Genomic DNA, 15,245 nt, shown 5'->3' on the forward strand with positions numbered 1-15,245 from the left:
TGTGAAGGTTTGTGTGAGAACCTATTGTGTAGATGTGTGTGAGTGAGAAACTATTGTGTAAGTGTTTTTAAAAACCTATTGTGTGCGTATGTGTGAGAAGATTTTGTGTAGGTGTGTGAGTAACAATTGTGTAGGTGTGTGTGAGAAGCTATTGTGTAGGCGTGTGTTAGAAGCTATTGTGTAGCTGATATGTGTCATCTTTGGCATGTAATGTCAAACCGAATTATGTGAATGAATAGTACGAGAGACACGTGCATTTATAATGAGTGAATAACACCTGATATGTGATACATTAGTATGAGAAACACAGCCGTTATGAACTGGTGTGACCAACACCTGATAAATGAAAAATTAGAATAAATGACCCCTGATGTGATAAAGTAGTGTGAAAGAAACACGTGAGATTTGATATAAAAGATATGATGTAAAATGATTAAAATGACGGCTTGTTTTGGTTTAGAACGTTTGTTTAGTGTTCCCAACAAGAATAATAGTAGAAGAAAATCACTATGATAGCCGGAAATACCAAGATGAACCGAAAACGATCAAGAAACTGTCCGATAGCAGCTTGTGAAAGAAACCCAGCCCAAATAACAAATGAAAAAAAAAACCGCTCCAAAAACCCCCCAAAACCAAAAAGAAACAATCCCCCACCCCACCCCGACTAAAAAAACCAACAATAGACGAAAAGATCCCCCCCAAAATCATTGCATTGCAATTATATTCACCCCACAGGATAACATGACAGTCGACTTGGTCACCTTATCTTATTGAGTGGACTTCACTGAATTAAAAAAGACAAAAATAAAACCAAATTTAAACATATTTAACAAAAGCTTCATACTGCTCAGTTCGATTAGAATCACAATGAATGGGCTCCATGCCCTGTGCTTGTGGCTGTTGCAAAAATGGTTTATGTCTAGAACAGAGGTCCCATCTTTTTAACCCCCACGGGTACTTTCGATGGACACTATCAATCACAATCTATTCTTAGAAAGCTCTCTGATTGGCTGTCATGGAAAGACAAGGTCAGTACTTAAGTGTTTACCGTACATATTTACTCTGCCTAATGGTGTTCTGGTAGATAGAATGTCCCCTCACCCAAGAGGCCATTGGACATACACCAGCTGAGCGAATCTTTGGCTTCAAACTAAAACACATTTCCTATTTACTTGTAAGAGAGGTTAGGCCTTCAGTTAGTAATTCCTTAAAAACTTTCTAAATCTATGCAAATGTAGAGTGATGAAACATGCAACTTTATACAACTTGTTCATTGCACAGAGCAATGTTTCGGTGTAGATTCTTTTTTGACAATAATCAAAAAATCTATAGATCGAAACGTAACTCTGAATAAACAAGTTATTCGTATGCTTGATTATTGACTCATCAACTTATAGAATGACAATTAAATTTACAGTGATTTAACTAACATCAAGAAGTTATAGCACAATGGTGAATTCAAAGTAAGGTGAAAAAAGAAAGTGTGTAAGGATTTATCAGGAGTAGGTAAATATCGGAGAGGAAAGAAAATCCCGATGAACCTGTTCGTGACTGATTATGGTGCAAGGTGAACCTCCTATCTAGAATCGGGAGATAATTGACGTCAATCTGATCTAGGCGTAATGGATGCGAGCACTAGCTCTGGAACTTACCGTGAAGGGAATCACAGAGCTATACCGCTGCCATCGCTGTGATTGAGCCGGAGTTTGCAATGACCGACCGTCCGCCTGAGAGTCTGTGGTGTCGTATGCCCCAGCAAGTGCCAATGGAGAGTGGTGACCTCTAGATGTGATTGAGAAACTGTCGGACAGCGATGGAGGGAGTCCAGATCGATGAAGAACCACCCTCTCCCTGGCTCCCTGCGCTCCTCTCAGTGCTAGTAATTACCGCCAGTCTTGGCGAAGAGATGTCGCCAGCTGCACGGCTCCGTATTGGAGCTCCCGATATTGCCCTTGCTCTGACGCCGGCTCAACCGTATCGACCGTACGATTCCAATAAACTCACGACAAAGTTGTCGTCCAAAAATTGACGACTAGGGGTTTAAAGAATGGGTTGCAATGTCAATTAGGCGAGAAGAATTGACGTGGTTCGATTAAATAGTTGTTAATAATGATAGCTTTGGATGCTGGCCTGTCAGACTTTGGTGAGGTATGCACACAGTGGCGTCTTGGTTGCGAGCTGGCCGTATAATGACATGATGTGTCACAACCACGGCGGTAACATGGACAGAACTGTGTGGGTGGAGTGCAATAGGTATTTGTGTCCTAACCGGGGGATGGAGGTAGGGGGTAGGGGGAGGGCCTTGGGGATGGGGAGGACCTAGCCAGGGTCTTAGGATGGTTCTTTCGGGTGGTTAGGATGTGGGTACTCGGGAATGGCCAATACTGTTTGGATGCTGGAAGTTGGTTATTTAGGATGGGTGGTGCTTGGTTTAATGGGTTCGTAATGTTTGGTGATCTTGAGAACTGATGAAGGGGTTTGGGGATGCTGAGATTTGAGATGGTGATGGATCATCGGTCTTGAGGGTTTGTAATGTGTTTGTAGGGGTGTGAGACCTGTGTTCTGAGGAGAGACGAGTTGAGAGAATGGGTGAAAGTTTTGGATATAGAAGACGGGACATGGGTGATGGACATGAAGATGCATGATAGGTTGTAAAGACGTAGGATGGGTTGTGGAGGCTGAGAATTGGTTGCACAGATGAAGTGTGATGAGAGAGTGTAACTTTACGCCGTTTTATGAATATTCCAGCAATACCACGGCTGGGGACACCAGACGTGGGTTTGACACAAAGTACCCTTGTGGGGAATCGAACCCGGGTCTTCGGTGTGACAAACGGACGTTTTAACCATTAGGCTACCAAATAGTCCCAGGATGACTGTGAAGGTTGATGATTGGTTGTGGAGATGGAGGATGTGTTGAAAAGACGGAGAATGGATTGTGAAGGTTGAGGAGTGATCGAGCGAAGACGGATGATGTGTTTTGAAGACTGAAAATTGATTGTCCGTAATACACATAGGTTGAAGAAAGGGACGATAGATTTATTTAGTGTAAATGTGAGATACGAGGTAAACTCAAATAAACACCATGCGGTCATGGGACGTGATATAAGGCAATATAAAATGGTCAAATTATAGATTTATTGTAGAAACAGCCGTACATTCTGGACATTTGGAGATGTGAGACATTGGACGATTACACAAAAATATAGTCCAAACACTGCCCTACGCCGCCAGGCAATCTGAACAGCTGGTAGAGTCTTTGACTCTGATGACGCTCCAGGTCACATCACACGTCCATTGAAATGTCAGCCCTCTCCGCCACGGCAGTGTCTGCGGCGCCTGCATCTTTGTAACGATTTACGACCGCTTCTGCAGCGCCGCCGCTTCCTGGCATCAGAGCCCCGACTGTGACCTCTCCTTCTTCCGCGCTCCTTCCGGCGTTTTCCACGCCACTTCCGCTTACGTCGCTTCCGGCGCCGACAGGGATCTGCAACAGTGGGACCTCTATCAATACCTCTATCAATATATCGGTACCAGCTTCAAGTCCACAGTATAGACGTACATCAATGTATCAACACTATTCTACTATCAGCGGATCATCCACTTCATATTTTAGTCGGAATCACTCTTGTGCTTTCCTGACTATGAATTTTGTTTGGTGGCTTTTGTTTTCATTCGTTCTCTATAAAAGTTAATACAGTTATTCTTAGGTGCAGACGGCATACTTACATCACCATCGAAATCCGGGAAGATTCGGGTTAGAATTGGTCTTCAGAAACCCATGCTTGTAAGAGGCGACTAACGGGATCCAATGGTCAGGTTCACTGACTTGGTTGACACGTTATCGTATCTTCATTGCTTGGATCCATGCTCATGTTGTTGATCACCGGATTGATTGGTACCGGCTTGATTATCTACAGATCGCCGTGAAATAGCTGAAATATTGCTGATCCGGAATAGAACTAAACTCACTCACTTACACCAACACTGCGCTATAATGAAACACCCCTGAGTCGAACTCATTTGTAGAACTTCCGGTTGCCTCGCAGTAAAAGCTTCGTACGCTTCTATAGTCAGCCTTGTTTTGACTTTGTACTTAGAATGTTCATGAATGCAGACTTGATCGCGTCACTATATGGCTCACGTCACTATATGGCTCACTTCACTGTATGGTTCACGCCACTCTATGGTTCACGTCACTATATGGTTCACGTCACTATATGGCTCACGTCCCTATATGGTTCACGTCGCTATATGATTCACGTCACTCCGTGGCTCACGTCACTCTATGGCTCACGTCACTGTATGGTTCACGCCACTCTATGGTTCACGTCGCTATATGGCTCACGTCGCTATATGGCTCACGTCACTATATGGCTCACGTCCCTATATGGTTCACGTCATTATATGATTCACGTCACTATATGGCTCACGTCCCTATATGGTTCACGTCACTATATGATTCACGTCACTATATGGCTCACGTCCCTATATGGTTCACGTCGCTATATGATTCACGTCACTCCGTGGCTCACGTCACTCTATGGCTCACGTCACTATATGGCTCACGTCACTGGTTCACGTCACTATATGGTTCACATCACTCTATGGCTCACGTCAGTGTATGATTCACGTCACTCTGTGGCTCACGTCACTCTATGGCTCACGCCACTCTATGGCTCACGTCACTATATGGCTCACGTCACTCTATGGTTCACGTCGCTATATGATTCACGTCACTATATGGCTCACGTCCCTATATGGTTCACGTCACTATATGGTTCACGTCACTATATGGTTCACGTCAATATATGGCTCACGTCCCTATATGGTTCACGTCGCTATATGATTCACGTCACTCTGTGGCTCACGTCACTCTATGGCTCACGTCACTGGTTCACGTTACTATATGGTTCACGTCACTATGTGGCTGGAATAATGCCGATGTGACATAAAACCCAACTGAACTTACTCAGCCTAATTTGGGTGTGTCGCATCCAAGTTACCTCGATTATAGCATGCTCATTAAGTAAACTCGAAGTATTTACGTGGGACCTTTCAACGTCTGCTCAGCGGTTTTTGCCGTACAAGAAGATGACTTAAGGGATTTACCTCTGCAAGTTCCCCGCGCACCTTGACACCCGCGTCGCTCTCGAAGAGGGGGACACGCAGTTCCCCCGTTGGGTGACGGAGACTCAATGATGCTCCGGGATCGGACTCGGAAGCGCCGCCGTTGTCCGCACCCTCTTCCACGTGGTCTACATGCGCTCCACGTTGTCCACGGTCCCACGAGACAGTCCACTGTAAAAAGAATGGGCACAATGTGATATACAAGCATCTTCACGGTGAGTGCTAAGGGAAGAATATCTTCATGAACACTGTTTATTCATTATATACATGTTCTGGAACACAAAGGAAGGAAAAGGGTGGTGCATGCGTTGTGCTATGCAAGAGTGTGAGTATAGCCTTCCTGTTGTCTTATTTAAAAGTTTATAGGGAACAGTGCTATATACGAGTCGTATTGTACACGAATATCGATGGGAAACATCGTTGTATGTGTGTCGTATATAAGCAGGTGAGTGAGTTTTGTTTCACGTGGTTTTATGCCATATTGTCACGGTACTGTCACGGTAGGGGACTTCAGGAACGGGCTCACGCACTGTATATATTTGGATCCGAACTTGAACTTAAAGCGTGACGAGTGGACGCTTAACCGTTAAGCTACCTCACGGCTCCCTTGATATATAAGAGGTTGGATAGGGATTATTATTATATAGGTCATGTTTTATACAAGTGTCATGCACGTTTCGTGTGTGCATAGTGTCACAGACTCCGAGCCGATCAGTACTGGTTTTAGCCCTGCGATGTCAAGCTCCAGACAGTAACAACAAGATCCATCTTCACTACCGATATTTAGCTTTTCTGGCAAACTGTTTGCGCAAACATCTCCCTCCCTCCCTCCCTCACTCACCTCTACTCCTACACTCTGACGAGTAGTTGGCGAGGTGCAAGCCGGTGGGGCAGGAGTCGATGCAGTCGCCCCTGTGTGCTATTCGTGGACGGTAACACTGCGTGCAATACTGGCGCGTGAAGCAGGACCGGCAGTGACTCACTTGACACTCTGGGAAAACAAAATCACAAAAAATGGAAACATTATCCATTCCATACACTTTAGTAGCCTTCTACTCTCTAGCACATCACCTAGAGACATACGGGTAGAAACACAGACGGGTACACACACCCCAAGATACTCAAAAGTATACGGTACAGACACCTCTAGATATATACAGGTGGAAATTCAGAAGCACAGTCAAGTACATACAGACTGGAAAACCTGCATATTCTTACAGGTAAACTTCCAGATATGAATAGGCAGACTTCCAGGGCCCACCTGCACAAAGGGATTTTAGCGTTACGACTGTCTTAAGCCTATGAGATTGGGGGTTACAGTCATTGTAGCGCTATAGACCTCATGCAGGTAAACCTCTGTGTGCAAACAGAATGGTTTCACATTAATTTTCGACTCGCTGTGAGCATACCTATGAGAAAGTGAGTGAGTTTAGTTTTACACCGCACTCAGCAATATTCCAGCTACATGGCGGCGGTGTGTAAATAATCGAGTCTGGGACAGATAATTAAGTGATCAACGACATGAGCATCGATCTACGCAACTGGGAACCAAGAACGTGTCAACAAAGTCAGCGAGTCAGACCACCCGATACCGGCATTCACCTCTCACGACAAGCATGGGATAGTGAAGATTAATTCTAAATTTTGTGTAGCAACAATAATATACTTCAGTGATTTCATGACATTTTACTTAATCTACAAAAGTGGATCACAATTTCAACATCACTTATTGTCATTAACAGTAAAATTATTGAGGCAACGACTGGTGCACTTCTACATGGGTTTGAAGCATTTCCACTTGTTTGTTTGCTACTTGCTGTGACCAGGGCAGCCCCTTCACAAACCCCTGTTCACCACATATAGATGGAATGGAATTTCATGAAATGGCTGAAGCACATTGATTGCTGTTACACAAAATGATGCGAAATGGCTCTCTTAGTCATGTCACGAGATGACTGACCCTCTCAGTCATGTCACGAGATGGGTGACCCTCTCAGTCATGTCACGAGATGACTGACCCTCTCAGTCATGTCACGAGATGACTGACCCTCTCAGTCATGTCACGAGATGACTGGCCCTCTCAGTCATGTCACGAGATGACTGGCCCTCTCAGTCATGTCACGAGATGACTGACCCTCTCAGTCATGTCACGAGATGACTGACCCTCTCAGTCATGTCACGAGATGACTGACCCTCTTACTCATGTCACGAGATGGCTGACCCTCTCAGTCATGTCACGAGATGACTGACCCTCTCAGTCATGTCACGAGATGACTGGCCCTCTCAGTCATGTCACGAGATGACTGACCCTCTGAGTCATGTCACGAGATGACTGGCCCTCTCAGTCATGTCACGAGATGACTGACCCTCTTAGTCATGTCACGACATGACTGACCATCTCAGCCATGTCACGAGATGGCTGACCCTCTCAGTCATGTCACGAGATGGCTGACCCTCTCAGTCATGTCACGAGATGACTGACCCTCTCAGTCATGTCACGAGATGACTGACCCTCTTACTCATGTCACGAGATGGCTGACCCTCTCAGTCATGTCACGAGATGGCTGACCCTCTCAGTCATGTCACGAGATGACTGGCCCTCTCAGTCATGTCACGAGATGACTGGCCCTCTCAGTCATGTCACGAGATGACTGACCCTCTCAGTCATGTCACGAGATGACTGACCCTCTCAGTCATGTCACGAGATGACTGACCCTCTCAGTCATGTCACGAGATGACTGACCCTCTGAGTCATGTCACGAGATGACTGACCCTCTGAGTCATGTCACGAGATGACTGGCCCTCTCAGTCATGTCACGAGATGACTGACCCTCTTAGTCATGTCACGACATGACTGACCATCTCAGCCATGTCACGAGATGCCTGACCCTCTCAGTCATGTCACGATATGCCTGACCCTCTTAGTCATGTCACGAGATGACTGACCCTCTTAGTCATGTCACGAGATGACTGACCATCTGAGTCATGTCACGAGATGGCTGACCCTCTCAGTCATGTCACGAGATGGCTGACCCTCTCAGTCATGTCACGAGATGACTGACCCTCTCAGTCATGTCACGAGATGGCTGACCCTCTCAGTCATGTCACAAGATGACTGACCCTCTCAGTCATGTCACGAGATGACTGACCCTCTCAGTCATGTCACGAGATGACTGACCATCTTAGTCATGTCACGAGATGACTGACCCTCTCAGTCATGTCACGAGATGACTGACCCTCTCAGTCATGTCACGAGATGACTGACCCTCTCAGTCATGTCACGAGATGGCTGACCCTCTTAGTCATGTCGTGAGATGGCTGACCCTCTTAGTCATGTCACGAGATGACTGACTCTCTCAGTCATGTCACGAGATGACTGACCATCTTAGTCATGTCACGAGATGACTGACCCTCTTAGTCATGTCACGAGATGACTGGCCCTATCAGTCATGTCACGAGATGACTGACCCTCTCAGTCATGTCACGAGATGGGTGACCCTCTCAGTCATGTCACGAGATGACTGACCCTCTCAGTCATGTCACGAGATGACTCGCCCTCTCAGTCATGTCACGAGATGACTGGCCCTCTCAGTCATGTCACGAGATGACTGACCCTCTCAGTCATGTCACGAGATGACTGACCCTCTCAGTCATGTCACGAGATGACTGACCCTCTTACTCATGTCACGAGATGGCTGACCCTCTCAGTCATGTCACGAGATGGCTGACCCTCTCAGTCATGTCACGAGATGACTGGCCCTCTCAGTCATGTCACGAGATGACTGACCCTCTGAGTCATGTCACGAGATGACTGGCCCTCTCAGTCATGTCACGAGATGACTGACCCTCTTAGTCATGTCACGACATGACTGACCATCTCAGCCATGTCACGAGATGGCTGACCCTCTCAGTCATGTCACGAGATGGCTGACCCTCTCAGTCATGTCACGAGATGACTGACCCTCTCAGTCATGTCACGAGATGACTGACCCTCTTACTCATGTCACGAGATGGCTGACCCTCTCAGTCATGTCACGAGATGGCTGACCCTCTCAGTCATGTCACGAGATGACTGGCCCTCTCAGTCATGTCACGAGATGACTGGCCCTCTCAGTCATGTCACGAGATGCCTGACCCTCTCAGTCATGTCACGAGATGACTGACCCTCTCAGTCATGTCACGAGATGACTGACCCTCTCAGTCATGTCACGAGATGACTGACCCTCTCAGTCATGTCACGAGATGACTGACCCTCTGAGTCATGTCACGAGATGACTGGCCCTCTCAGTCATGTCACGAGATGACTGACCCTCTTAGTCATGTCACGACATGACTGACCATCTCAGCCATGTCACGAGATGCCTGACCCTCTCAGTCATGTCACGATATGCCTGACCCTCTTAGTCATGTCACGAGATGACTGACCCTCTTAGTCATGTCACGAGATGACTGACCATCTGAGTCATGTCACGAGATGGCTGACCCTCTCAGTCATGTCACGAGATGGCTGACCCTCTCAGTCATGTCACGAGATGACTGACCCTCTCAGTCATGTCACGAGATGGCTGACCCTCTCAGTCATGTCACAAGATGACTGACCCTCTCAGTCATGTCACGAGATGACTGACCCTCTCAGTCATGTCACGAGATGACTGACCATCTTAGTCATGTCACGAGATGACTGACCCTCTCAGTCATGTCACGAGATGACTGACCCTCTCAGTCATGTCACGAGATTACTGACCCTCTCAGTCATGTCACGAGATGGCTGACCCTCTTAGTCATGTCGTGAGATGGCTGACCCTCTTAGTCATGTCACGAGATGACTGACTCTCTCAGTCATGTCACGAGATGACTGACCATCTTAGTCATGTCACGAGATGACTGACCCTCTTAGTCATGTCACGAGATGACTGGCCCTATCAGTCATGTCACGAGATGACTGACCCTCTCAGTCATGTCACGAGATGGGTGACCCTCTCAGTCATGTCACGAGATGACTGACCCTCTTAGTCATGTCACGAGATGACTCGCCCTCTCAGTCATGTCACGAGATGACTGACCCTCTTAGTCATGTCACGAGATGACTGGCCCTCTCAGTCATGTCACGAGATGACTGGCCCTCTCAGTCATGTCACGAGATGACTGACCCTCTTAGTCATGTCACGAGATGACTGACCTTCTCAGTGAGGGTCCGGGGTAGAACAGGCCTTCAGCAACCCATGCTTGCCATTAAAGGCGACTATGCTTGTCGTAAGAGGCGGCTAATGGGATCGGGTGGTCAGGCTTGGTTGACATGACATTGGCTCCCAGTTGAGCAGATCGATGTTCACACTGTTGATCACTGGATTGTCTGGTCCAGACTCGATTATTTACAGACTGCCACCATGTAGATGTAATATTGCGGCGTAAAACTAAACTCACTCACTAATGATTTTTCTACGTGCAAGAGGCAACATACTGACGCATCTGTTGTGGAAGTGTTGACGGACACCAAAGTACCCTGGGGGACAGCTGGGTGTGCACATGCCCGTCTGACGCATGTTCCGGCGGTACAGAAACAAGAAGTATCGTCTCTCACACGTCACACAGCCGTTGACGGCAGAACATGACGTACAGCCGCGAGGACACATCGGGTAGCGCCCGATCACAGCTGAAACACATCAATAATCAAGTTATATCACCAGGTTTCTACATTTACCCACTGATATCTCAGTGACGGCGTTTCTTTTTACAATGGAGCACAAGTGGCAGCCTTTCGCTCTGCGGAGTTGCCGCCCTTTGACACGACAGGAAACTATGATCATGTTCGGACCGCATCGCTTTGATTATGTTTTCCAGGTTTGTCAGCAACGTAACTCGTGGACTCTAACTCGTCAAAGCGGTAAACGTATAATCCTAGCTCACTCACGTTAGTGTAATATCCCTGTCACGTGACGTTGGTCTGTAAATGCCCCTTTCCTGACAAACAAGCAGCCAATGTTCTATCCCGTCTGGGACTTTGGGCCTAATTAGCTCATGGCCTAAATCCTGAATCCAGACACTGGATCCACACACCATCGTTTAAAAATATGATACAAGAGTTACATGGACTCTGGGATATAAACACGAACGCGCGCGCGTATGCTCGCACACACGCACGCACAAACCGCACCATATCACACACCACGATTAAGTCAAACAGGTTGATAGACAAATTGTGTTTTAGTTGGGGTAATAGCTCGGACTACATGTGATCATGCCACACATTACTTAATTAACAGTCTAAAACAGGCTAATAGACACCGATTAAAAATATTCAAGATGGCCGCCATTTCCATTATGGCAACTGGAAATCCATTCTAGGTTAAACTGTCAAAACAGTTAACGTGGCGTACATAGAAGGAATGATTAATAGGACACTACATGAAACTGACCCTCTAACTGACCCTCTCTTCAAGGGATCGTTCTGACTTATAATAGATGATGTAGACGTCATTATGATCGGTTATTTGTTGTTACCGAGCCTGCGCGCCTATATGGTTCTCGTCTGTCGTCCAATCGTTACTCCAATAAAGCAGTTGCGCCCGTTTCTTCTCTTAAAACTCTTCTCAATCGATGTTTCATTTAAAACCATTCTGCTTCAAAGCTATTGATCACGTCGCAATGGAAATCGGAGAACTTTTTTAAAAAAAAGTTAGCCCAAGTCCACAGTCTCTCCCCTTAATCGTCACTATACATCTTCTTTTTAACTATTTAAGATACCAGCGCACTTTACTTTGAATACAATCAAACAGGTCTCAAGTTCAGTCATGAGGGTTTGAGAATCAATTCCACATTCAGTGAAGTTAGCACTGTCTTTTAAGACCGAATAAGGCTTCTTTTTCTGTGATTAATCGCTTTGATCTATGATAAAACAGCATTTGTGATTGATCCCTTCTTTGATTATTTTTGGACCAACACGTTTTCATTTCGATTCTCTTTTATTCAAATGGTGGAATTGCTTTGATTCTCGTTTGTTTGTTTGGAACTGCGGCAAGTTACAAGAACTGAAACACATATATTCCAATATTAAACATGTTTATCAGGCCATAATACACCTTAATGCTATGGTGTAAAGGCGACAAAGTATTTGTTGACAACATAAAACGTCAATGCTAGAAATTAACCAGTCTCGGTCATGCGCCAAAACAGATTCTATCGGATTTTGGGGTCAAAATAGAATTACGTGACTGAGTATGATTTTATGCCGTTTTTAAGCAATATTCCAGTAATATCACGGTGGTGATGGCAGAAATGGTTTCACACATTGTGCCCATGCGGCTAATCGAACCCGGGCCTTCAGCGTCCCGAGTGGACACTTTACCTACTAGGCTGTCCAATCAGAATGACATGAATGGATCGATGCCAATAAAGACGACGCAGGGTGTTCTCGAGGTAGTTTTGTAAATTTATTTTAGACAGTTAAACATTTGTAATATTTACACAAAGCTCCTTTCCTCCATGTTTCTGGAACTCTCGTGTGTCTACTGGTAATACCTGCGCATACCATTGGTTACATTTTTATAAATGCGAATGTTACCGCTGTTATCTGCACAAATATTCCGTGCGTCCCCAGCTGTGCGTCTGCTGGACTCTCTGAACCTCAAGCCCAGGACGCAGCTGAAACGGTACTAAATAACCCCCAGTTGCCTGTATATCATACTGCATTCATGTTGTATCATATTACTTAATGAGTGGATTTTTTTCTAAAACCACTTTTAGAACATTCACAAAATATGCATTACGATAAGATGTTATTAAGGTACATTGAACTAACAGTTTGGTTAGAACAGAGAAAAACCAAATCGTCTTTCCTCGGTTGTCTTATAAATGATTATAAAGTTGTTCTGCTCTGAACAATTGCATTATAGAAATATTTCAGGTTATACACTTCATTATGCGTAAGTGATGTCCAAAAGCGTTTCATTAGAAAGTTAAGACAAAATTCTATTATGATAGATATTTCATTGGAATAATAACACATAATAAATACATTATTTCTAATAAATGATAAAGTAGATGTAGGATAAATATTCCAATTCAGACATGTTTTAACTAAGGACCATGTCCACGGTTGTCTTATATTGTTTATTGCCAAGTGAATATCTTGTGTCATTGTTTGAAACTATTTCGATCATTATGTGCGCTTGAGCTTATAAAGTAGTGGCCTTGATATTTCAAAGCAACAATTTACAATCACAAGCTACAAATATTTCGAGAAGCCAACAGGTCCTGTTTCAAATAAGAACACGAATGTTTTTGTGAGCAGACAGTCTAGGGGCCTTGGAGGCAAAGCTGAACAGCAGGCGTGACTCATGTATGAACTAATGCTTGAAACACTCGACTGGCGTTCACACTTAAGTGGTTATAAACTTGTTCCTTAGATGTAGGGCTGTTAAGGCCCTTTAATAACATAAAACTATCTCCTTCTGGTATTTTCTCGAACAACAACAACAACAACAACAACAACTAGAAGGTGTATGGATCCAACGTGACCTGAAACAACATTTTACAGCAACAACGTCAGCACAACAATAACCCTGTTACAACACCTAGAAGATGTACGGGCGCAACGAGACATGAAACAACATTTAAAAGACCTACTTTTTCCGGGTTTCAGTGTCATGATTGGTTTCCGGTACCATATGTCGTATACGTCCACGGCGGCATGACACGTTGTCATACTTTTAATCATTGGTTTCGTTGATACAGGTAGCTGTCATATAGCTGGAACATTGCTGGGAGCAGGAATGACAAGACATGCAGGGATGAACTGGCTTTCATCAGATGTGACGTTACAGATACTTCATTTGAATAAACATTTCACATATGTACTACTCACTTAATCTGACCTGGCAAACACTATACACAGACTTCATCTGAACTAACACAATATATAAACAGACATACACAATTTACATGCATTAAAATGCAGACATATGTACTTACTTCGCCTTGTTCTGACTTGTGGAGAGTCCACCTTCAGTATGCTTGTACTCTGGCCTGGATCTCTAGGTATCCCAGTCTGGGATTCAGGGGTTAATATCCAAGATGGGCCTGCCATCATGTTTGTGACAATGTTGTGGCCGTCGACGATGTATGTATCCCTCTTCCCTCGGATCAAACTCGCTTGACTTGATTTACCCTTAACTCGGATCATTAGATGTCCCGATGTCTCTCTATCCTCCATAAGCAGTCCCAGTGTGTCTGTCTGTGCCTCATTCACCACACGTCCCAACAGGTCTATCTGACCCTCCTCCTCCAGATGTGTTTTGGGGTCTGCCGGTCCAACCTTGGCCAGATGTCCCAGTGTGCCTGTCTGTCCCACCTCTACTAACTGTCCCAGTGATCCTTTCTGCCCGTCTCCCCCCAGACGCCCTATTTGACCTTTGTGCCCATTCCCTACCAGAAATCCCAGTGGGGCTGTGTGTGCCTCTTCCACCAATTGTCCTAGTGGTCCGTTCTGCCCGTCTTCCACCCGACGTCCAATTTGGCCTCTGTGTCCATTCTCTACCAGAAATATCAGTGGGGTTGTGTGTCCCTCTTCCACCAATTGCCCTAGTGGTCTTTTCTGTCCTCCGTCTTCCACCCGACGTCCAGTTTGGCCTCTGTGCCCCTTCTCTACCAGATATCTCATTGTGCCTCTCTGCCCCTTCTCTACCAGATGTCCCAAGATGTCTGTCTGTCCGAGAACGGTCAGATGTACACACACAACAGCTAGCAGTAAGTGCATAACGAGAACCCAGGGTCACTCGCGAACCCCTTGGGTGGAACCGAACACTCCGGTCATTCACTTTCCTTCAAACTCCAAACAGGTAAGTAGGCACATCACGGGTAATGACATCAGCTGTAGCGTGTGAAATGATACTCCAGTCGTACACATAATCACCCTCGGCTTCGCGGCTCTGAGTATGCCAGCACGGAGGTCGGGACACCAGATTGACTGTGACAGCCCGCATACCCGACTAACGTCGTCACTCTTGCTTTTAGCATTTTTAGCATAAGACATATTTATAATCGACACATCTTTCATGCACGATCGCAGATGGGATTAGCCGAACCCTGTCCCGTGTTTAAAGGTAAGACAATTGGTTA

At 45.6% G+C, this 15,245-nt stretch overlaps 1 protein-coding gene across 2 annotated transcripts; it reads right to left on the bottom strand.

Moving 5' to 3' along the window:
- Positions 1-3,117: 3,117 nt before the first annotated feature.
- LOC137291810 (uncharacterized) lies at positions 3,118-15,117 on the bottom strand. Of its 2 annotated transcripts, none has more exons than XM_067823347.1 (5): positions 14,100-15,117; positions 10,591-10,782; positions 5,971-6,120; positions 5,112-5,300; positions 3,118-3,486 (listed from the first exon to the last, which is right to left on the bottom strand). In XM_067823347.1, the coding sequence occupies exons 1-5, from the start codon at positions 14,881-14,883 to the stop codon at positions 3,305-3,307; spliced, it is 1,497 nt and encodes a 498-aa protein (XP_067679448.1). In that variant the 5' UTR covers positions 14,884-15,117; the 3' UTR covers positions 3,118-3,304. The 2 variants fall into 2 exon arrangements, with proteins under 2 accessions (XP_067679448.1, XP_067679447.1); XM_067823346.1 differs by having other exon boundaries at positions 10,558-10,782; positions 14,100-15,100.
- Positions 15,118-15,245: the final 128 nt, after the last annotated feature.

The sequence above is a fragment of the Haliotis asinina genome, chromosome 7 (genome assembly GCF_037392515.1).
Source record: "Haliotis asinina isolate JCU_RB_2024 chromosome 7, JCU_Hal_asi_v2, whole genome shotgun sequence".
Lineage (NCBI taxonomy): Eukaryota > Metazoa > Mollusca > Gastropoda > Lepetellida > Haliotidae > Haliotis > Haliotis asinina.

Bases quoted from the DNA above. Each gene is read 5' to 3' on its own strand.
- LOC137291810 (XM_067823346.1), bottom strand. From the start codon at position 14,883: ATGCACTTACTGCTAGCTGTTGTGTGTGTACATCTGACCGTTCTCGGA. The intron at 5,301-5,970 runs GTGAGTGAGGGA...TTCTTTTTACAG, and splicing joins GTCAGAGTGTAGGAGTAGAG to TGGACTGTCTCGTGGGACCG. The intron at 3,487-5,111 runs GTAAATCCCTTA...CCACTGTTGCAG, and splicing joins TGCGCGGGGAACTTGCAGAG to ATCCCTGTCGGCGCCGGAAG.